This window comes from Miniopterus natalensis, chromosome X (assembly GCF_054644295.1).
Source record: "Miniopterus natalensis isolate mMinNat1 chromosome X, mMinNat1.hap1, whole genome shotgun sequence".
Lineage (NCBI taxonomy): Eukaryota > Metazoa > Chordata > Mammalia > Chiroptera > Miniopteridae > Miniopterus > Miniopterus natalensis.
The window spans coordinates 27,526,986-27,551,500 of record NC_142103.1 but is presented as its reverse complement, the minus strand read 5'-3'; the positions used below and the strand labels follow the sequence as shown (position 1 = coordinate 27,551,500).

Here is a 24,515-nt window from a genome sequence, read left to right as displayed (position 1 = left end):
CAAGAGAAAAAGTAGTTTGCACAGGACACAATGTAGACAGTTTACTTGTGTCTAGGACAGAACTTACGATTGCTGTTCAAAGCTTTTATATTGTCTTCTTACATAACACGGGCAATTTGGTGAATTCTACTTGGTATGTTGATTTTTAAAAAATGAGGATACTTGCTACCTAGCAAGCATGTGATGAAATTAGGCAATATTACAAGGTATATCCTTGGATTCTTAGATGAATTTTATAATTTGCCTATTAATAAAAGTTTGTTGACATCAGCTTTTATATTTACTGAACTTTAATAGTTTAGGGTGTATGTTTCTCTGTGTCTGTTTCAGTTATTTAAAATACTTTACCTTTAGCTCAGTGGAAAAAGTGCGATAGAAATTGCTGGGCTGCCCGAATTTTATAAATTAAGAACTTTGGAATTAAGGTTAATCATACAAATTAAGAGAGGGAGTTAAAAAATGAAATATACAATTCAAGAAAAAACTGGATTTAATGAATGAGAAACAACCTAATTATAGGTAAAAGGCTTTTCTTCAGGAAATCATTATTTCAGTACCTTATTAGTATTGAATATACTAAATCACTATCTTAAGGATTAATTCCCTAGGTTACTGCCAAAGCAATGAAGATTATCGCCTTACTAGAATAAAGCAACTGGAAATTTACAAAAGAAAACAGACTTGTAGATTTCAAGACCAAAAAAATAAGTAAATTATAACCCTCCAACAAATATTACACATGAAATGTTAATATTCTTAATGCATAAAGAATTCTTTACAAAACCAACAAGGAAAACATTAATGAAGAGAAAAACGCTGTAGCAAAATAGCTAATAAAATTTTTAATTTTGATGTTGCCAGTAATTAAAGAATTAAAAATTGATCTAAAAATGTTTTCTCTCATCAGGTAAAATTTTAGAAATGAAAATTCCAGTGCTGTTAAGGTTGTAGTGAAATGAGCACTTTTATATACTGCTCTGCAGAGTGTAAATTGGTGCAGCCTTTCAGAAAGGTATTTGACTATATTATGGTCTTTAGAAGTGTTTATATTCTTTGGTTCAGTACTTTCCTTTCAAGTAATCTATCCTGAGAGAGTATATATTTGGATAAGTAATTACAAACAAAATATTTTATCTCAGTATTACTTGTAATACCAAAAAATTGGGAACAGCTTAAGTATATATTATTGAAGGAATAAGGTTAAATAAATTATGATACAGTTAACCAATGGAATATTATATAGGCCTTAAATTTTTTTTTTTAAAGTAATATACTTGGGGAAATACTCAGTAGATAATGTTAAGTAAAAGAAAGCTGGATACTTAAATACATGCAGAATGCTGATTCTGTGAAAAAATATATATTCATGCAGGAAGAAGTACCAGAATATTACAGATTAGTTATTGCTGGGTATTATTGGTCATTTTAATCTCCTTAGTTACCCCATTCTTATTCAAACACCTTTGTAATTATCATGTATAACATTGATATGTAAAGGTTTTTAAATATAAGAAACACTTTTGCCCCACTAGCGTGGCTCAGTGGTTGAACATCGACCTGTGATCCTGGAGGTCACGGTTCTGTTCCTGTCAGGGCACATGCCCAGGTTGTGGGCTTGATCCCCAGCAGGGGACATGAAGGATATAGCCCATCGATGACTCTCTCTCCTCATCACTGATGTTTCTCTCTCTCTCTCTCTCTCTCTCTGAAATCAATAAAAAGAAAAAAAAGAAACACTTTTGAGTTTCTACCTGTGTACTCTGTTGGTGCTTTGCTCTGCTCTGCAATGACTGCTGTCTTCCTTTAATGATAATAATAGCTGCCATGTAATGAGCGCTTTTTATGTCTGCTAAAAGCTCTATATGCACTCTCTTGCAGTTTTCACAATAACTGCATTTTGAAAATAAGGACACAGACTTGGAGAGGGTGTGTTTTGCTTAAGATCAAATAGCAGGCAAGTGACAGAGCAAAAATTTGAACTCAGTTTGACCAGAGCTTTACTCATAACCAGTATGTTATATGTTTTGCTTATGGATGAAGGTTTTACTTTATCCCTAATTTAAGTAAATTTTTCTTTTAAAATATTGTATTATAAAAATTTTCAGACAGATGCACAGTTAGAGAGACTAGTGTAATGCACCCAATATGCCCATCACCCTGTGCAAGTTATTCACATATGGCAGTGTGCTTTATCAATACTCCTACTCATTTGTCAACCCCATCCTTATTATGTTGAGGCAAATCCCAGACATATTTCATTCATAAATATTTTAGTCCATAGCCTTAAAAGAAAAGGGCTCTTTTGAAAATAGTCACAATATCATTATCATACCCCAAATAGACCCCCATTCCTCATAAATATATTATATCTTTAAATTAGGTGGATTCTGTAATTCCTGTTGTGATTTCTTTTGTGTCCTTTTTTAAAGGTGGAACTTAACTTCTTGTGGAACAAGTGTTGCCAGCTCAGAATGCAGTGAGGAGCTGTTTTCATCAGTTTCTGTTGGAGATCAAGATGATTGTTATTCCCTGTTAGATGATCAAGACTTCACTTCTTTTGATTTATTTCCTGAGGGGAGTGTCTGCAGCGATGTCTCTTCTTCTATCAGCACATACTGGGATTGGTCGGACAGCGAGTTTGAATGGCAGGTAGGTTTTTTCCCTTATATTGCCATCATTATTTCCTAAGAAGTATGAATTTCTCTTGTGATATTTTCATCTCTACCTCAAAGCGAATTTCTCCAGTGTCTATCTAATCCTACAGATTCTCTGTCAGCATTAAGAATTAGGTGGAATATGTATCCTTTATTTTTGCTGATGTACCTTTTAGGCTTCTGATACTACTAATATCCTTTTGTAGATTTTCAAATAATTTAATACTTGTAAAATGTTCCCATTATTATATATCATCAGTACCTTTCCATGCATGAATCTAAGCAAATTTACTCTTCCTACATTATAATAGCTTTCATGTCCTGATAGGCATAGCATCCTTATATCACGGTCATGTTATATATCTAAGATCAGAAACCACTATTACCATAAATATATAATTTTGAGTTCTGTTATTAGAAATATAGTTTCTCATTTTGTATTCTTTTTGTATGTAGAAATTTTTTTTTTCCTGATAGTGTTTTTTCTTCTTATAAAATGGCTTTGTGGCAAATTGTTTGGAAATGCTGCCTGATAATGAATGTAGTCTATCAGAAAATATAGATTGTGTTATTGCAACATCCATTTTTTGATTGTGAAAGACAATAACATTTAAAGAAGCTTTTTTTGCATACAGCAAATGTTATATTCAACAGATACTTGAATGCTTAATGTGTTTGAAAGCCATCTAAATACTTGGAAGTTGTATTCCAAAGAGGAATGAAATATTTTATTTCAAACAAATTTTATTAAAATAATATAGAATGACATAAAATTAAAAATAAGAGCTTCCAAGTTCCACACTGCTGCGGTTAGCACTTTTAAGAGCTTGTGCAGATACAAGTATGTTTGCATAGAATTAAATCATACGTCAACCACTGTTTGGCCCTGTGCTTTTTTCAGCTAATATATCTCAATCATTCTGATAGCTGCATCATAATTTAGATTGGTTTCAATTTTTTTCTTGTTATAAAAAATGCTATGAGGACAGAAAAAATCCACAACTTCTATATTTTTGTTTTATATAATTTCAAAGGCTTCTGTTTTATGTATAGTTGTAAATGCGATTTGGATAAAAATTATAATTTTTTAAACTTAAAAAAATTAAGATAAAATTTACCATTTAAATAATTTTACAGTGTGTAATTCAGCAATTTTTAATATATTCACAATGTTATGTAGCAATCACCACTAATTCTAGGACATTTCCATCGCCCATAAAGAAATCCATACCTGTTAAGAGATAGTCCCAACTCCCCCCGGCCCCATCACCTAGCAGTCACTAATCTACTTTCTCTATGGACTTACCTTTCTGGACATTTCATATAAATGGACTCATATATGTAGCCTTTTGTTTCTGAATTCTTTTACTTACCGTGTTTTAAAGGTTCATCCATGTTGTAGCATGTAACAGTACTTTATTCCTGTCTTAGTTAGCTCAAGTTGCTATAACAAATACTATAGTCTGGGTGGCTTAAACAACAAACATTTATTTCTATAGTTCTGGAGGCTGGAAGTTTGAGATCTGAATGGCAGCATAGTCAGGTTCTGGTCAGAGCCCTCTTCCTGGTTTGCAGATGGCTTCGTTTTGCTGTATCTTCATGTGGAAGGGGAAGAGAGAAAAGAGAGAGAGCTCAAGCGCACGAGCATGAGAGTGCAAGCAACTGTGGTCTCTCTATCCCTTTATAAAGTCACCAGTCCCATCATGGGGCCTTTCCCTCATGAATTATATATACCTAGTTGCCTCCCAAAGTCCTACCTTCAAACAGCATCACATTTGGGATTAGGGCTTCAAGATATAGAGTTTGAGGGAGGGGACACAGAAACAGTCCATAGCAATTTCTTTCTGTGGCTGAATATTCCATTGGTTGTATGGATACACCACATTTTGTTTATCCATTTATCAGCTGATGGGCATTTGAGTTGTTTCCACTTTTGGGCTGCTATGAGCATTTAGGGACAAGTTTTTATATGGATGTGTATTTTTAATTTGCTTGGATATACACTTAGGAGTGGAATTGTTGGATCATGTGATAACTTTATATATTTAACTTTTTGAGGAACTGCCAAAATGTTTTCCAAGGTGGCTGTACCATTTTACATTTCTGTCAGTAATACAGTCATGCCCCACTTGACAGGGATACATTTTGAGAAATGCATTGTTAGGTGATTTTGTCTTGTGGACCTCATAGAGTGCACTTACACAAACCTAGATGGTATAGCCCATTACACACCTAGGCTTGTGGTACAGCCTATTCCTCCTAGGCTACAAGCCTGTACAGCACGTTACTTTATAAAACAACACAAGATTGAATCCAACACGTAGAAAACAATGCAATCAAGAAGCACGATAAACACAAGATGCATGAGGCTGCTGCCAGAGTAACATGACACTGTTTGACAGCAAACTTTTTTTAATAAGTAGAAAGTACTCTAAAATAATGATAAAAAGTACAGTATAGTAAATATATTAACCAGTAACATAGTCATTTGTTATCATTATCAAGTATTATGTACTGTACGTAATTGTATGTGCTATACTTTTATGCCACTGGCAGCACAGTAGGTTTGTTTACGTTAGCATCACAACAAACACATGAGTAGTGTGTTGTGCTTTGATGTTATGACTGCTGAGACATCATTAGGCAGTAGGAATTTTTCAGCTCTGTTATAACCTTAAGGGATTACCCTCATATATGTGGTCTGTTGTTGACTGAAACATAATGTGGCACTTGACTGTATGAAAGTTCCAGTTTCTCCACATCCTTGGAGACAGCACTTGGTATTGTTTGTCTTTTGGTGTAGCCATCCTGCTATTTGTAAAGTGGTATCTCATTGTAGTTTTGCTTTGCATTTCCCTAATGATTAATGATGTTGAGCATCCTTTCATGTGCTTATTGGCCATTTGTATATCTTCTTTGGAAAAATGTCTATTCAAACCAGTTGCCTATTTTTAAATTGTATTGTTCATCTTTTATTGTTGAATTGTAAGAGTTCTTTATATGTTATGGCGACTAGACCCTTATTCTACATGTTTTGCAAAAATGTTTACCATTTTGTGTGTTGTCTTTTCACTTGATAGTGTCTGTTCACTTGGTAAGTGTTCTTTGACACACAAAACTTTTTAATTTTTTTAATTGAATTTATTGGGATGACATTGGTTAAGAGGACTGTAAGGTTTCAAGCGTATAACTCAGTAACATATCATCTGCATGTTGCATTGTGTGCTTACCACCCAAAGTGAGTCTCTTTCCACCGCCATTTATACCCCCTTTGCCCTCTTTTACCTCCTCCCACCCCCAAAAGCTTTTAATTTTAATGAAGTCCAATTTGCCTTTTTTTTCCCTTGAATGCTGTGCTTATGATGTCTTTTTTTTTTTTTTTTTTTTTAAACACACCACATTGGTTATGCCGATTTTCACTTATTTCGTTTTCAGAGGTTTTTTTTCTTACATTTAGGTCTTTGATCAATTTTGAGTTACTTTTTGTATATGGTGTAAGATACGGGTCCAAATTCATTCTTTTGCATGTAGATATTTCAGTTGTCCCAGCACCATTTGTTGAAAAGGCTATATTCTTTCCTTATCAAATGGTCTTGATACCTTTGTGGAAAATGAATTGGCCATAGATATATAGGTTTAGTTCTGGACTCTCAGTTCTATTTGGTTGGTTGAATATATATGCGTGTGTGTGTGTGTGTGTTTATGTATATATATCCTTATGCCGGTACCACACTGCTTTTTTAACTTTATTTTTATTGTTGACACTATTACAAATGTCCCTATTCCTTCCCCCACCTTTGCTCACCTCCACCCATCCCCCCTGCCCTTCCCTCTGGCCGTCACCACACTGTTGTCTGTGTCTGTGTATCATGTATATTTGTTCTTTGGCTAATCCCTTCACGTTCTTTCGTCCAGTCCCCCTCTCCCCTCTCCCCTCTGACAGCTGTCAGTTTGTTCCATGTATCCGTTTCTCTGTTTCTATTTTGTTACTTTATTTTGTTCATTAGATTCCACATATAAGTGAGATCATATGGTATTTCTCTTTCTCTGACTGGCTTATTTCACTTAGCATAAAAATCTCCAGGTCCATCTATGCTGTCACAAAAGGTAAGATTTCCTTATTTTTTACAGCGTGTTGTCTTTCATTGTGTAAATGTCCCACAGCTTTTTTATTCACTCATCTACTGATAGTCACTTGGGCTGTTTCCAGATCTTGACTGTTGTAAACAACACTGCAACGAACATAGGGGTGCATAGATTCTTTCAAATTACTGTATTAGGATTCTTAGGATACATTCCTAGAAGTGGGATCACTGGGTCAAAAGGCAGTTCCATTTTTAATTTTTTGAGGAAACTCTGTACTGTTTTCACAGTGGCTGCACCAGTCTGCATTCCCACATAGTGCACAAGGATTCTCTTTTTCTCCACATCCTTGCCAGCACTTGCGGTTTGTTGATTTGTGGATGGCAGCCATTCAGACAGGCACGAGGTGATATCTCATTGTGGTTTTAATTTGCATCTTTCTGATTAGTGGTGTTGAGCTTTTTTTCATGTCTCTTGGCCATCTGTATGTCCTCTTTGGAGAAGTGTTTATTTAGGTCATTTGCCCATTTTTTAATCGGATTGTTTGTCTTCCTTTTGTTGACTTGTATAAGTTCTTTACGTATTTTGGAAATTAAGCACTTATAAGATGTATCATTGGAAAATATAGGGTGTCCCAAAAAATGTACACACACTTTGAATGATTATAAAGGCAGTGTTTGTACTTCAACTGTGTTTTCAAACTCCCAGTAGCATTTTAGGACGAATTTCCTTTGTTCGAAGCTTAGTCTGGCTGAAAAGAACGAAACGTCAATTTAGCTATCAGCTGTTAAAGTGTGTATACATGTTTTTCGGATACCCTGTATGTTCAACCATACAGTGGGTTCCCTTTTCATTTTGTTGATGGTTTCTTTTGCTGTGCAGAAGCCTTTTAGTTTGATGTAGTCCCATTTGTTTATTTTTTCTTTTGTTTCCCTTGCCCTAGAAGATGTATCAGCAAAAATATTGCTATGAAACATGTCTGAGATTTTACTGCCTGTGCTTTCTTCTAGGATTCTTACTGTTTAGTCACTTACATTTAAGTCTTTTATCCATTTTGAGTTTATTATTGTATATGGTGTAAGTTTGTGGTCTAGTTTCATTTTTTTGCATGTACCTGTCCAATTTTCCCAACACCATTTATGAAAGAAACTGTGTTTATTGTATGCTCTTGTCTCTTTTGTTGAGTATTAATTAATCATAAAGGTGTGGATTTGTTTCTGGGCTCTGTTCTGTTCCATTTATCTATATGCCTCTTCTTATGCCAGTACCAGGCTGTTTTGAGTACAAGGCCTTGCACTATAGTTTGATATCAGGTATTATGACACCTCCAACTTTCTTCTTTCTCAAGATTACACTGTTTTTAACTTCCCTGGCTTTGTAGAAAGGTTTGAAAGCAGGAAGTGTGAGCTCTCCCACTTTGTTCTTTAGCAAGATTGTTTTGGCCATTTGAGGTCCCTTTTGCAATTCCCTGTGAAAGTTAGGATTAGGTTGTCCATTTCTGCAAATAGGGCAGTTAGAATTTTGATAGGAATTGCATTGAATCTGTAGATCGATTTTGGGAGTGTTGCCTTCTTAATAGTACTAAATATTCCAGTCTATGGACATGGGGTGGAATGTCTTATTTAGGCCTTCTTTAGTTTCTTTCAATGATGTTTTGTAGTTTTCAGTGTCCAGGTTTTGTACTTCATTGGTTCAGTATATTCCTAAATATTTCATTGTTTCGATGCAATTGTAAATGGAATTTTTTAAAATTTAATTTTCAGACTGTTCATTTCTAGTGTATAGAAATACAACTATTTTTGTATTTTGACTTTATATCCTGCAACTTTGCTGAACTCATTTGTTAGCTTTAATAGCTTATTTTTCTCTGTGGATTCTTTAGGGTTTCCTGTATTTAAGATCATGTCATCTGTGAATAGAGGTAGTTTTTCTTCTTCCTTTCCAATATGGATAGCTTTTTTTCTTATGTAACCGCCCTGCCTAGATCTCTAGTACGGTGTTGATAAAAGTGGCAAAAGCTGGCATCGTTTTCTTTTTTTCAGTCTTAGCGGAAGAGCTTTCAGTCATATTTTCACCATTGAGTATAATAAATACTAGCTGTAGATTTTTCATAAATGCCGTATAACCTATTGAGGGATTTCCATTTTGTTGCAGTTTGTTCAGTGTTTTTATCTGAAAGGGTATTAGATTTTTGTCAAATGCTTTTTTTTTGCATCTGTTGAAATGATCATGCAGTTTCTCTCCTTCATTGTATTAATATGATATACAACATTGAGTGATTTTTGTATGTTGACTCTTCCTTGCATTCCTGGAATTAATCCTAATTGGTCATGGTATTCTAAACCTTTTAATATGCTGCTGGGTTTTGTTTGCTAGTGTTTTGTTGAGAATTTTTCCATCTGTATTCATAAGGGATATTGGTCTCTAATTTTCTTGTTATGGCTTTGGCCTTGTAAACTGAGTTAGGAAGTGTTCCCTTTTCTTCAGCATAAAATATTGTAATAAGATTTTCTCATTTAACATATAAACTTTTTCATGATCTTCATAATGACTTTTTAAATGACTACATAATGTTCCTGGTACTAGATGTGTCATTTCCCTGTGTACGTGTGTTTAATTTTTTTTCTCTTAAGGTAAGACAGAAATGAGCATCTTTGTGTGGGTACCTTTTTCAGTGCCTCATTTTTTTAAGCTCACACTTTGTGTTTAAAATCAGACTACAAGGATTCTTAATGAAGTGTAATCGGATGGAGTCCTGATAATTCAGAGAAACAATTTTCTGCTTATTTCATGTGACTTATTTAGAGTTCGTATAATGTTGCAAAGTGGCACTGGCAAGCATTTTTAAATTGCTGACTTCTTCACTCATTTCATGAGGAGTTAGAGTGGGGAGCTGTCCTCAATCACTCACTGTTAATGTGCATGACTGACTAGAACGCTGGAACAAAAATCAGGCCTGCCTTAGTAATGTGTTTTTCCACTTATGAAATTGGAGTGTGGGTACTCTGTTGCCATGGATATTTTCTATTTAAATATGCTGAAAGGTTTAAAATGCTCTCTTGTTTTTGTAGGACCTTATAATGATGAGCAGTAAATTATCCAGGAAGATAATTATAAATGGTGTGTTAGGATTAATATAGACTAAAAATTGTTGACTGTAGTTTAAAAATTCGTGTTACCTCTGTTGTGATTAAAAACTGCATCTGTTTAAATCTTTCTTTTAAACAGATGTTTCAGTTACTAAAGTAAATATAAATGATTCATAGATTCTGGAAAGATAATACTAACTACTTAATAAGGCATGATTTTAACCTTAGAATGAAGTAGCATCTTAGCATTTGAAATAGCCTCAAAGCATTAAGCTTTGCTCATCATTTTCTTTTCTTGCAGTCCTTTCATTATTAAAGATATATGTGACTAGTCTTAGAGCATGAGAAATTATTTTATTGTTGAGCAGGAAAGTATAGAAAATTTAAAGAGTAATTCAACTGTCACACTTGAAACCTAGCGGTGCAATCTGAAATTACATGTCAGCTGTTACAGAAATGAGCTTACTTATAAAATTTTGCTGCATACTGCAGTAAATAATGTCAGAGGTTTGATTTAATTCACCCTATGTGTCACAATTACCGATTATAATATAAATATAGCAGATACCCTTGTCTATGGAAAATATGCAGTGAGAATTACTAAGCACTTTTATCTTGAAACGTATTATCAGGTATAAAATGGAAAATTGCTGGTCTAATAAATATACAGGAGCCCATATAATTAATTGTCATGTACATCTGCTGCTCTCATCCCATATCTCCAGTTGATTACTTCACATTTCTACTTGGATGACCTTATTATTTAATGCTAACCTAATATATGATGCTGAGTCCTTGATCAGTAATGAAACTTTCAATTGTAGTGCTTCTGTGGGAAAAAAATAAATTCTGCTTTGTGACCTGTCTTAGAGTGTAGTGAAAAATGACTATTATCATTTCAAAGGACACTTGTACTTGCTTCTCTCGTAATCACTGCAAACTCCATATCCCAAATTGCATCCTACTCTCATCCCAAAAACCTGCAAGGCAAGACATCCTTGCATAGTTGAAAGCACTGGACTTGTGTCCTACTTTGGACATCACTTTTCCTTATTTGTAAAATGAGGGTGTTAGACTAGAAGATCTATAACATTGCTTCAGGTGTCTTGCTCTAATAACTGAGGTGTTTGAGTGCATCACCCTGGATGGGTTATATGACTGAAATGCTGCTAGTTTTCTAATGGTCTCACATTGGTCATCTGGCTATTACTCTTATCCATTCAGTTATAAACAGCCTTGTAAATTGTTTTTCATTTGAAGTTTTCTCTGTTCTCATTTTTCTTTCCATTTTTGCTTATCTTGGTCCAAGCCTAGATCAAACAAGAGCTTCCTATTTCCAGTCTTTCCTCATTCTGTTTTGTCCCCACACTGCTTTTCAGCTCATCTTCCCCCAAGACCAGTTTCATCAGGTTACTTCTACTTAGGAAGTGTTATTGGCTTACTTCCACATAGCATATAAATTTCTGTTTCTTCTGGTAGCTTTCAAATCCCTAGCACGATTTTCTGTTTTAATCGTATTGGTGTCCTTAACCTCATCCTATGTTTTTTCCATCTTTTTTACTAAATTATTCTCCTTTCCTGAATGCCTTTTCCTTTAACCCGCTTCTGCCGTCCTGAGAGACTGACTACCTTGTGAAACTTAACCCAGCCACTTTGGTAGCATATGGCATTCTCTGAGGGTTTGTGCCACCTTTTTTAAGGGTCCAAAACCATGGCAAGAGATGGAAAACGCAAAATATGCCACTTTATTAAGTGTCACCTATGTGCCAGGCATGTTACCTAATTTAATTTAAACCTTTCAACAATCCTTGAGGTGGATGTCATTAACCATAACTTATACGGAGGGTTCTGAGGCTCAGAGAAGTGAACTAACTGCCACAAGATCGTGGAGCTGGGATTTGAATTCTGTTTGGCATCTTTTTCCTTCTCCTTAAAAAAACTGACCAAAGGGTCATTAGTTGCCTTTTTTACAAACACCCCCAACAAACACATAGACAGAGTTAAAGACACAGATTTAAAGTGCTCAATCTAATCTGGCACCTAGCATTTATTTGCTAAAAATTTAGATGGGCATTTTTCTTAAATTTTGAGAGTATAGATATTTTGAGAGTTTCTTTCTCTACCTAATTTATCAAAGGAGCTCGAAGTAGGGTAGGCCTTTCATCTGATGAGTGTCTCGTTTTCTTTTAGGAACCCTAGGGAGATCTTTAATGAAGTCTTTCAAAGGGAAAATAGTAAAACATTTTCTCTTTTGACATTAAAGGCTGAAAAAGAGATGGCCTTTATTTGTATGTTCAGTAATCATCCTTTCATGACAGTGAATAGATAACATCGGGGCTAAGAGTGAGCAATTCAAACACTGTTGTTAATGAGATTTTAAAGGAAGTCATACAGATTGTTGGAAGTTACTGAAGCACTTGGACTCATCAGTGACTGTCAAAATGAAAATGTGATTTTTAAGAGCAGTAGCTAACTTAGACAGTTTCCTTCTAAACATTGAGGTCACCTTGCATGGTGATCGACCCTATTTTTGTGGCTTCATTCCCCTCTTCTTATGCGATTGACTCCCCAATGCTTGGTCCTGTGTAGCTCTCCTAAGCTTTAATCCTGCAGCTTCAACTTGCTGCTAGATCTTTCCATTGGTGACCTGTCATCTCAAACCTAACATTCATAGTTTGCTATGTTGTATAATTGTATGTTTATGTCGTATTATGTTCTCCAGTATAAAGTTCTTGTGTGAGAATCATGACTTACACTGCTTTGAATCCCCTGTACCTATTATAGTGCTGTGGGTACAATAGGAAGCCAAATACATGTGATTACAGTAATTTCATGGCAAAAGTAGCTTTTCTCTTTTGGTAACTTCAAAAGCCTGGTCGATATTCATCCAGAGTTCAGATATAATTGCAAAGTCTATGGAACCAAACAACAACTAAAAGGTCCTGTTTTGTATCTTGTAAAAACAAAAGCATTGTCTTAAAAATTGTTACGTAGTCCTTGCAGAAGAAAAGATTTTATCTTTTTGATGAATGACTTAAACACATTTATTTAAACTTAAACCCTGTCTGAGTTTTGGAGGTGATAAATGTTTATTACCTTGATTGTGGTGATGGTTTCAGCGTAAATGCATATGTCCAAACTCATCAAATTGTGTACATTAAATATGTTATAGTTCTTTGTATATTAGTTATAAATCAATAAAGCTGTTAAAAATTCATTCTAACTGGCTTTTGATAGGCAATACAAAATTGTAGCACATATTTTTGCTGTTCACCTCACTTTAAACATTTGATTTTCTGCATATTAGGCTTGCTTGCATTTCTCCTTTGCCTACACGTTGTCTCTTACCTTTTTTCCCTAAGTTTTCTTTTATAATCCTTCTGGTCTTTAAAGTGCTTTGCTTTATATTAAGGGCATATTTTAAATTATTTTCATTATCTCGAGGTTGTTAGTACAGACTTGAGAACAAAGACCATGATTTATTTGTCTTTAGGTTGGCACTATGTCTAGCACAGTATCTGGCAAAGAGCCAGGTAACAGCAGATCACTCAGGTCTCCTGAGATGGAGACCAGAGCTCCTTTTTCATTATGAAAAAGGGCCCTAGCCTGCATTCACATTATGAATTAAAAAACTTGATGATGATTGACTCTTAAGTTCGCACTTTAACAGGTCTTGATTTTAAGCTTTTGGAAAATATCTCTTATTGAATAAGTGACTGACTATATACAGAGTATATTGATGCTGCTGTACTGCCTAAAATAGGAATGAATCAGAATTAATGTCTTCTGATTCTGTATTTATCATTAGTCTTTGATTAAAGTAATTTTTAATAAATACAAAATATGTTGTGGTATTTTAAATGTATTTTTTAAAATATTTTTCTTTCCCTACCCCCTTCTCCTTATTTTTATAAAGTTACCGGGCAGTGACATTGCCAGTGGGAGTGATGTGCTTTCTGATGTCATACCCAGTATTCCAAGTTCACCTTGCCTGCTTCCTAAAAAGAAAAACAAGCATCGGAATTTAGATGAGCTTCCTTGGAGTGCAATGACCAATGATGAACAGGTAGAGATCTTGGCATTCTTAATTAAAAGCATATAAGTGGAGAATATGTGAAGCTCAATTTATTGCCTGTTTAAGGTCACAGGGTAAATATGGATTGCTTAGTGAATCTGAATTTGAGCTATAACTAATTGCTTTATAAGGAACAAATATAATATTAAGTGCTTTGGTATTTAAAACACATTATAAATGACACACTAAACAATCAGGTTTTGGCATTGATCTTGCTTATTATAATTTTTCATCACATAGGTGGAATATATTGAGTACCTGAGTCGTAAAGTCAGTACTGAGATGGGTCTTCGGGAGCAACTTGATATTATTAAAATAATTGATCCTTCTGCTCAAATCTCTCCTACAGACAGTGAGTTTATTATTGAACTTAACTGTCTCACAGATGAAAAACTGAAGCAGGTATGTATAGAAAATACAGATTGTTCAGCTATTAAAAATACCATTGTTTTATAACATGTATACTGAATAATCATATGTAAATACATACATAATTAAGGTAAAAAATCACTGCTGTGACATGTAATATTAGAAAAATGATGGTAATATTTGAGAACACCTTTTTTAAATAAAGATTTTTTTTTTTATTGATTTTTTAGAGAGAGAGGAAGGGAGGGAGAGAGAGAGAAATATCTGTGTAAGAGCAAAACATTGATCAACTGCCTCCTGCACGCCCCCTACCAGGGATCAAGTCCACAACTGGCTCATGTGTCCCGACCAGCAGCCTTTTGGTACACGGGACAATGCCCAACCAACTGAGCCAAACTGGCCAAGGTGAGAACACGTGGTTTTAAGAGGTTTTATGTACATCTCACTTGGCAGGATCATGTGGGTCTAGAACCTGCTTTTTAGTTGTATAGGCTTTGAAACTTAATTTCACTACATGAGGGGTGGTTACACTAAAATATAGATTTATTCTAACTCAGCTTAGAAAAGATTGATCGACAGAATGAAAATACTGATTGAGAGGTATGCTTGAATGAACATCTGAACTTGAAGGATTTGAGTAGTCTTACGGAGTAATTGAGTCTGGCTAGGATAAAATGTAATTAATTTTTCCTTCTGCTATTTTGAAATACACATTTCTGTTATCTTCTAAATACAGTTTTTAGTGCTCTCTTTTTCGCTGGTACATAGCTAAAACGTTCTACTTTTTAAGTTTTTTGCATTTATCATTTATGAAATATTTTTCTCTTTTCAGTATATCTCTCAACAGACTTACGATAATTTTCTATATTCCAGCCCATTTTTCAATAGTATGGTAAATAGATGCCTTGCATTTGAAGGCAGGTACCATAGGCCCCTAGCTAAGCTTTATGAGATACCCTAATGTTAGATATAATTAGCATTTTACATAAATCATCTTTAGTGGAGACCTTTTAAAAATCTCATCTATATTATTTTATTGTTAGTTTCTCTCTCTGACTCTTATTATCCTATAATCCTAAATTCTGGAGGCCAGTAGCCTTTCATTTACTGATTATATTTTGTGTGCTTTTAAAATCTGACTCCATTATATGTATTCTAGAATTTTGAACATTGTCAAGAGATTTCTTTTTGTCCTTATATTCTACCTATGTATATCTGTAACACTTTTGACAGTCCTTTAACTTAAGTACACCATTCTTCTTTTCTCCGGTATTTTGAGGGTAGAACCTCAAGTAACAATACTAACCAGTTTTTATCTGCGTGTTCCAAGGTCAGAAACTATATCAAGGAGCATAGCCCTCGCCAACGGCCTGTAAGAGAGGCCTGGAAGAGAAGCAACTTTAGTTGTGCAAGCACCAGTGGAGTGAGCGGTGCCAGTGCCAGCAGCAGCAGTGCCAGCATGGTCAGTTCTGCAAGCAGCAGTGGGTCCAGTGTTGGAAACTCTGCTTCAAACTCCAGCGCCAACATGAGTCGAGCACACAGCGACAGCAACTTGTCTGCAAGTGCAGCAGAGCGGATTCGGGATTCAAAAGTAAAACATTTAATACAAAACGTTACCTTTCAATATTAACACTAATACCCCCTCATATGAATTTTTTGAAGAGTTAAACTTATCCTGCTATTTAGATGCCCAGGGACTTTGGTTTTAATTTTTTGTCTTACATTCTTTTATTTATTATGTATATGCAGATCTGTTTTTTGTACGATATTTGGTTATACAGTGGTACCTCGGTTTTCGAATGTAATCCATTCCAGAAGACCGTTCGAGTTCTGAAACTTTCGAAAACTGAAGAATCAGCAGCCAACAGCTGGGCCTCAGGATCTTGCTCTCAGCGGGAGCCGTGTGGCGTGTTCCACTTCCAAGGCCTGTTCGAAAACTGAAGCATTTCCTTCGGGGTTTACAGCGTTCTAAACCGAAATGTTCATCAACGGAAATATTTGAAAACCGAGGCACCACTGTACCAAATAATCATACCAAGGCATTCTATTGGTAATCTTCCCTAAATCTGTGGTGACTGCATAAGGGGGTAGGGTTGGCAAGCAGGTGGTTCAATTGAACAATTGAACAAAACCTTCTAGGCTGAGTGCTTTGAAATACTGTTGTGACCTGCTGCGATATCATTCAATTTTATCTGATTTTTGTGTCTGTTTTAAGTAAGATAAATTGATGGAAACAATGAGTGAGTCTCAGGATTTCGATAGTGACTGTTAACTCACTTGCTGAGCGCATCTCACTATATTGCTGATGTTGCTGTCTATTAACTCCTAAGAAAGTTCTGTCTGTTTTTTGTGTATGTTAAATGTTTTGTTAATGTTTTAGTCTTAAATGTTTCTTCTTAACCCTTTTATAAAAATGTAATAATGCTTTCTCTAATTTCTGTCTACTGTTTTCACAAATGAAAAAAGTCTGGCCTGGCTGGGCATGGCTCAGTGGTTGAGCATCGACCTAGGTAGGATCCAGGCGATCGGGGTTCGATTCCTGGTCAGGGCACAGGCCCGGGTTGTGGGCTAGATCCCCAGTCGGGGGCGTGCAGGAGGCAGCCGATCAATGACTCATTATTGATGTTTCTATCTCTCTCTCCCTCCCCTTTCCTCTGTCTGAAATCAATAAAGATATATTAAAAAAGAAAAAGAAAAAAAGTCTATAATACTGAGCATATAAAAATAGGAGTGTAAGTATATGTATGGTTCTGTGACGCTTAGCAGGGGAGTTCAGCTCTTGCAGCAGTGGTCTGGAGTGAACTTAAGGAAGATAGGGGTATTTTTATAACTCTTTGGGAGCCCAGTGGTGACTAGACGATACACAATGATTTCTTCTCTGGCTTTTACCGAAGTAACAGAAATGTAGCCAGCTTTGTTGGTTGCCAAGGGATTCCTCTGGATCTGTGGTCATTCTTTTTTAGCAACGGTTCACCAGTGACAAGGAATAGAGTGCCCACTGCATTTCTAACGGGCTTTTAAGAAAGTATTTGCCTAATATGGAAAATACATTATTTTTTTTTTTTCCAGTCATGGTAAAACTGCTAGTGCTTTTGAATGAAAGGCACATTAGAGATTTTGGAGATGTTCTCTACATTTGTGTTCAGTATTGTTTACTATGTGTTCACTCTGCACTGACACCAATGTACCTTAATTTGATTTCTAAATCTTTGAAACGATTAGTTATCCATAACTAGTTAAAATGATCAAGTTTCAACCTTCCCTTATCAGAAGATTCACTGTTCAAATACCATAAAAATAGACTCTTGAAGAATAATTTTCAAGTCTAAGCCAGAGGCTCACTTACTGGAAGCAGGATCATACTGCAGAGGAATTTGAACACCTCTAAAAATTCTGAAAATACAGAACTTGGTCTATAAAATACTTTGGGGTGGACATGCCTGAACTAAACCTTACTGATTTAGAAAATTTTATTTTGACAGAAGCGATCCAAACAGCGGAAGTTGCAGCAGAAGGCCTTACGCAAGAGGCAGCTGAAAGAACAGAGGCAGGCTCGGAAGGAGCGGCTCAGTGGGCTCTTCCTTAACGAAGAAGTGCTGTCCTTGAAAGTAACCGAGGAAGACCACGAAGCAGATGTAGATGTTTTGATGTAATAAGGGTGAAGTTATCAGCATTCTTTCTAAGCATTAAAGCATTCTATTCTTACTCGTTTACATGCATCTTGACCAAACTTTTGGTTAGGGCTGTGCTGATGTACCATTAATAATTTAGGCCAGTGGTTCTCAGCAGGTGGTCCCTGGACCATCATCTTCAGCATCACTTGAGAAGGTGTTAGAAATGCTTACGACCGGGCCCCACCCCAGACCTAGTGAATCAGAAACCCCAGGGGAGAGTCCCAGCATTGTGCTGTAACAAACGCCAGGTTCTTCTGTCGTGCACGCTAGTTTTAAGAACCACTGATTCAGTAAATCTTTTGACTATTTAAACTTTAGGGTGGTTAAGTAGGTTTTTTCAAATAGTAACTTTAAAGTTTAGAAGATTTCAAGGTACTGCTGACAAGTAGTTTATTATGTCAGTATATGTACATGTGTAGAGATCATAATTCAGTTTCCTTAATGTTATGATTTCTTAGTTTACTTTTTCTAAAGGGCCACAGCGTAATTCTCAGTTTCTAGTGGAAGTCTTTTTTTTGAGGTTGTGGGGATGGAGTGTGGACTGCTGTTTACAATAGTGCCTTCAATAGGTTTAGTTCTATCTGTTTTCATTAATTATTAACTCAGAAGTGTAAAAACAGGCCCTACTATCTTTCCTGTTAGGTTTGGTTTTGTTTTTCACTTTATGTACATTTAGAATCCTTTCTGTAAGTGATGACTACTGAGGAAATAGTGTTACTAAGAGCTGAATTTTAGACTCGATGCTATGTTGATTAATATTCAAATGAGAAAGCAATTAAAACAACTCATTCTACTTTTTAAGTGCTTTCTGAAGTTTAAGGCTGTGAAACTGTCTTAAAGGCAGAAAATATCTCAAGTTCTTTTTGGAGGTCTTTTTTTTTTTTTTTTTTTCCAGCACAGCTCTAATTTTAAAATATTTGGTATAACAGCATCTGGCATGTGAACAGGTTAATGTTCAAAATTAACTAAAGGAAACCCTTACAGTTCTGCTAACCTTACCTATAAAACTTTAGAAATACATAAAGCAGTGATATATTAGAAAAGAAACTTAGGTTGTTGGTGGTTAAAGTAGAACTAATTTTAAATGTGAAATCATGGAGTTTCTTTAAATGCTTTCATGGAGAGTTTGTTATGAACATTCAAAGTAGTGTGACTCCTTTTCTTCTACCACACATCTTTAATCATTCACATGGGCTAACGAAGGTGGAAACTGATACTACTGACAATCAAGCTGCTTTCTGATTTTCATAATTTTTATTTTATTGTAGATAACTTTTGGAAGGTAATCATGATACTATAGGAGTTGCAGTCAGTATTTTTAAAACTGGAGTCAGAAGTTGATGGGAATTTCTACTTTTTTTTAACTTTCTAATTATAGCAAGTAACTTGTTAAGATAAAGATTAATGACTTAAATTATTAATTTAAAATTCTTAATCTAAAGGCGTAACCTTTGCTTATAGTCATGTGTTTTGAAAATTTGATTTCATTTTGGTTCCTTGAAGATTAAAGAATTGAAACTGAGGATAAAAATTGATATATTGCAGCTTTGCTGAGGTCTATAACATTTTGAAGACCATTATACTTTAAAATGTTACTAAAATAAAAAATAAAAGTATATATGCATATATGGTTATCAGGTGGAATAGTTTTTCTGACTTTCCTCTTACCCCTCTTTGGTGCTCCTAACCAGCTTAGAGAGCCCAAAGAGAGCTTGGGGATAGACCCCAGAATTCTCTGAGGAAGGTGGAAAGGTAAAACTCATGTTTTCCCTTTCAAGTATAGGGAGAGTAAATGGAGAGAAGAGCAAATACAGCTGAATTTTCTGTCTGCTCTTAGCAAAAGCAGATTCTAGCGAATGATTGTTCTCTTTATCTGCTATTCAAGAAAACAGGCCCCTTTTGGAGACCACAGAGCAGAATTTATCTGTTAAACACTTTGAAACAGTTTACTTGACAGTGACCAGTAAGAGAAAATCCTAAACAGGGTTGTGATGTAATAAAGCTAATTTCTCTACTCTCCCAACAATCACATAGTCTTATTACCTCAGATTTAACTTAGGTCACTATTAAACAAGTTTACCAAAGCACCACAAAGCCAATTTTAAAAGTATATAAAGGTTTGAGAGTTTATAGTAAAGTGCACCATGAAATTTTGTGTAAATCTGGGTGAACTGTCTTTATGGTACTATAAATTAGAGATAGCTCATAAAGTGGGTTTGGAGGAGATTGAAATACTTCCTTTGATTAAAAGAAAAAAGTAACACAACTTGGGTTTGCGTATGACTGAAGAGGGAGATTATAATGTTTTTTTCCATTCCCCTTCAAAAAAACCCAGCAGAAAAAGACAAAAAGTTCTGTTGTCTTTGTTAATGTGCTATACCCTTGTTCTAATGCCTCGTGTAGATAATTTAAATTTGAATTATTTCTTTCTTGGAATAAATAATAACTTATTCAATCTGTTATATCTCTGAGTTCAATTTAAAACAAACCCAACTCTGTTTTTTTTTTTTTCTTTTTAAATATAAGCCCCAACTAAGCCTTGTTAACAGAGAACATGATAAAGTCCCCTCAGATTTTTCCAGAAACATTTTATTAAAGATCTTGTATGTATGTCAATTATATTTCAATAAAAAGAAGAAAAAGAAATATAGAAGTTGTCAGTCCCCACCACAGCTTTTTAAAGTATGAACCCCAAGTTAAACAAAATGCCATGTCTTTTTTAGATTTACAATGGAATTAAAGTAAGGTGGTGTAGTTTGAAGCATAGTGGAGTATAAAGGGCCAGTTCATTGTTTTCCAACAAAAACTTAGAATTAAATGACACATTTTTCCCCATGAGACTTGTCTCATTTTTTGTTAAGTTGTGGCTGTTTTTTCCATTTCCTCAGTCCTTAATATTAATTAGTATTACTGAATTAATCCTAGAAACTGACTTGTAATTTTGACTTTATAGATTGGGTGGACATCTCATTTTATGGAGTTTTTAAAAGTGCTAAATCCTCTCATAAAGGCAAAATTCAAAGAACCTATACTATGTAGGTATCCAGATTCTGATAAGCTTTAGAAATTGTGAAATTTATCAAATATGTTAATAATTTATGCTTAAAATATTAGTTACTACATGACAAATATAGAAGCCTTGTTTCCAGATTCTCTAGCAGAGATTTTTATTTGTGGCTCACTCTATATAGCCTCATGTGCCTTAAAGGTGAACTCCATACTTTTTGTCAATATCAGGCTTTTCCAAACTAAAAAATAATCTAAATGTTGTAATTAGTTTTCTAAAATGCCCATGCTGTTGGATATTGGTAAGAAAAGCCATTAAATTGAACCAATCAGTGGTAATAGAGTATAAGAAAACAAAAACCTTCAGATTTTAAATTTCACTTGCCTAACTATGTTTTGACCCATCTAGGTCATTGAAGAACATTGAAAGTTATCTAAAATATAGCTTAATGTATTCTTTTATTTTTTCCCCCTGAAAAACATCATAAGCCAGAATACTTTTTAAAACCAGGTAATAATTTTTAATGCGAAAGTACTTCAAGAACAGAGATTATATAGCAAGTTGACTCTTTTGTTAACTTTAAGGATTCTTTGCATTCATTTGTGTAATAGCTGGAACACTCCTCTCCCCTTTAACAAATTACTTTTTAGCACTCCTATCTCCAAGAAAAATGTTTGCTTGGAATTGAAAGGGAGTTACTTAAAGTCAGTTTATAGTTTGAGAGGGTTGATAGGAAAATTTCCAGTTTCATTCAAATAATAGTATTGATGGTGAGCACACTGACATTCAGCATGTCTAAACTTAGAGGTAAATTTAATCCTTAAAGGGACTGTTAGTTAAAAAAGAAGTATTTGTATATACATGTACTGTGGTAATTTTGGATTAATTTTAAGTCTGACAAAGTAAGATACATTTTGTCTTTATAATGAAAATATGATAAATGGGTGAGAAGCATCTGAGAGATAGTTAAACGTAGGCATCTGTCAGGATAGTATCTGGCACATAGCTCCTTAGGGTGCTTAATTCTTAATTCTTTGGAAAATAATTTACTTATTCCAAAAGGTTTAGAAGGAACTCAGATTCCTCTAGCTGGGTGTTAAGAGTAAGGAAGTTGCATGGTATAGCTGAAGATCTGAGTTGACTCACTAAAATTTCATTTTCATATTTTTCTAATATTAAAATTATTTTCAGCCCCCCTCACAGTTATATTTTAAATTAAGGTTATTAATGTTTTAACCTAGCTCACATTATGATAATTAATTTTTAATTGACATTCATATTGAACTCAGCAAAACTGGTTTGATCTCAGATTTCAATATGTAGTACGTTTTCTTTGTTGTCAAGTTTCGATGTTGCATCTTTGGTCAGTGGAATCTATGGAAATATGTGTTCTTTTATGTGGTAAGGGATGGGAGTGGAAAAGAGAAGAATTGCTCTAATTATACATAGGCATTTTGACTATATAAAGGTAGTTGTAGACTTAATCTGTATAAATGACAAGTTAATATTTACGTATTCTGAATTGTTCTAAGGAACAGTGGCCTGAAGCCATGGCTTGTTTTGTGGAGCTGCTTGCTCTTTAATGGTAGTTGACCAATTGGATTTAAGTTGAAACTTTGGGGGTAGGTTATCTAGCTCAGGCTTTTAGGAATAGAGCAGACCAGGTCTGTTCCTGTAGTGGATCAATTTAATTTCTTTTTTAAGTACTCTAATTTAGATATAGGCATTATCCATTCTAAATCTTTGGGTTGGGGGTTTAATAAGACTGTTGTCAAAAGCTATTAAGGATAAACACAAATACATGTAAAACATTTCACAGATAGTTAAAAATTTCCCTTTTTTGGTTTCAAAGGGTTAGTTCTATAGCATCAGTATCATAACCAAAGCAAGTAGGAAGTTGACTCGTTTGGAGAATCTTCAAGTAGTCTTAAATGCTGTAATGTATCAGATTGTTAACCAGGATTTTTTCCTGTATTTCTGCTAAATGTATTATTATATTAAGGCACTTTTGTATATAACTGTCTTCTGTACATTCTGTACTTACTACAGTGCACATAAAAGCTGTTTTTCCTGAAGCTGTGAGGGGGAAACAATAGGTGTAACACAAGTCATTTCTATTTTGAGTTCCTTCTTGTACTTGAAAGTAGTAGTTCAGTAGTTAAATCTAAATGAGTGTGTATGGTTGTAATTAAAACTGGCAATGTGACAGAACTGTCTTTTGAAACTGAATATCAGAATGAAAAGAGTTGTTTCGCTTATTAAGTACTCTTGTAATATGTTAATTCGTTTTGTGTGTGTGTGTGTGTGTGTGTGTTTTTATGTACCATGAGTTTTTACAAACCCCATTGCTGCTGAATCCACTCCTTTCCATGTTCCATCCCAGAAAATTTATCAAGTGAGAATTGCTCTCATTTTTTTTGCTCACAGTTTGATTAAGGCTCCATAAACTTTTGTTTTGTAAAAGCCTCAATTTCTCAAATTTCATTGACAAATCATTGTTTTCTGGAGAGATCAGATTTCTATAGAGATTAGAATTCAAAGCAATTGAAAATTAGGTCTAACTTTTGTTTACAAAAAATCAGATCTATTTTCCTTATATACTGATCTAGAATCTTTTAAAGTTGTAATTATATAAAAGAAATGGCTGTGAGCAGTTTTATATGTAGATACAGAAGCAATTCAGCTTTTCAGCAGCAACTTTATCTCTTGCCGCTAGAGGGGGGTCTGGTTGCTCGCTCCTTCAGAAAATGTCTTAGCTGCTTTTCTTTTGTTTTTTAGAGGTTGAAATCAACCTCATTCTCAAAATTCCTTTTGTGATATTAAATTCATTTATTAGTCTAAGGTGAGTTAATTAAGCTTGTGTAATAAAGCTAGTCTTACTCATGCTTTTCTGTAATCTTCAGTTTTTAATAAATGTTAGATATTAAGTAAAACGTGTGTTTGTGTTTTATTTATTTATTGTTTTATTTATTTATTTATTTTAGAGCTGTACTGTCCATTATGGTAATTACTAGCCACATGTGGCTATTTAAAATAAATTAAAATTAAAATTTAAAATTTAGTTCTTTGGTCCCGTTAGCAAAACTTCAAGTGCCAAGTAGCCACATATAGTGAGAGGCTACTATATTTGAAACCACAGGATACGGAACATTTCCATTATCTAAGAAAGTTCTGTTGGGCAGTACTGATCCTAGAGATTTGATGGCTTATATAGAGACTGTTATCATTTTACCAATGAAGAGTAATCAGTGGCTCGAAACTGCTGCCCATAATTAACTGTTGTAGGTGACTGGTGTGAGAAGGACAACAAGCTGTATTAAATAAGTAGAGGTGTCAATTTAAGAATCATCCCTAGAGTGTTTCTCTATTCTTGTGATGTAAGAGCCTTAATAGAGTCACTGTTACTTGGGTCTGACAATTCCCTACCCTGTCAATATCAGTTTGTATCTTATGGTGGGATGTTTGCATTACATTATCCATGTTTCTTAGTAACAGGTTGACAAATACTAGATTTAGGTAAATGGTTTTCCCTTTGTAATGGGGAAAACATTTTTAACATTCCAG

General features: G+C 34.6%; 1 protein-coding gene across 1 annotated transcript in view; it reads left to right on the top strand.

The window, feature by feature from the left end:
• Window positions 1-23,884, top strand: part of FAM199X (family with sequence similarity 199, X-linked) — a 29,726-nt gene extending 5,842 nt beyond the window's left edge. The window contains exons 2-6 of the mRNA XM_016213024.2: window positions 2,430-2,649; window positions 13,743-13,892; window positions 14,142-14,303; window positions 15,601-15,861; window positions 17,753-23,884. Of these exons, the coding sequence (XP_016068510.1) occupies window positions 2,430-2,649; window positions 13,743-13,892; window positions 14,142-14,303; window positions 15,601-15,861; window positions 17,753-17,923 (964 nt within the window). The 3' untranslated portion in view covers window positions 17,924-23,884. The remainder of the gene's footprint in view (window positions 1-2,429; window positions 2,650-13,742; window positions 13,893-14,141; window positions 14,304-15,600; window positions 15,862-17,752) is intronic.
• Window positions 23,885-24,515: the final 631 nt, after the last annotated feature.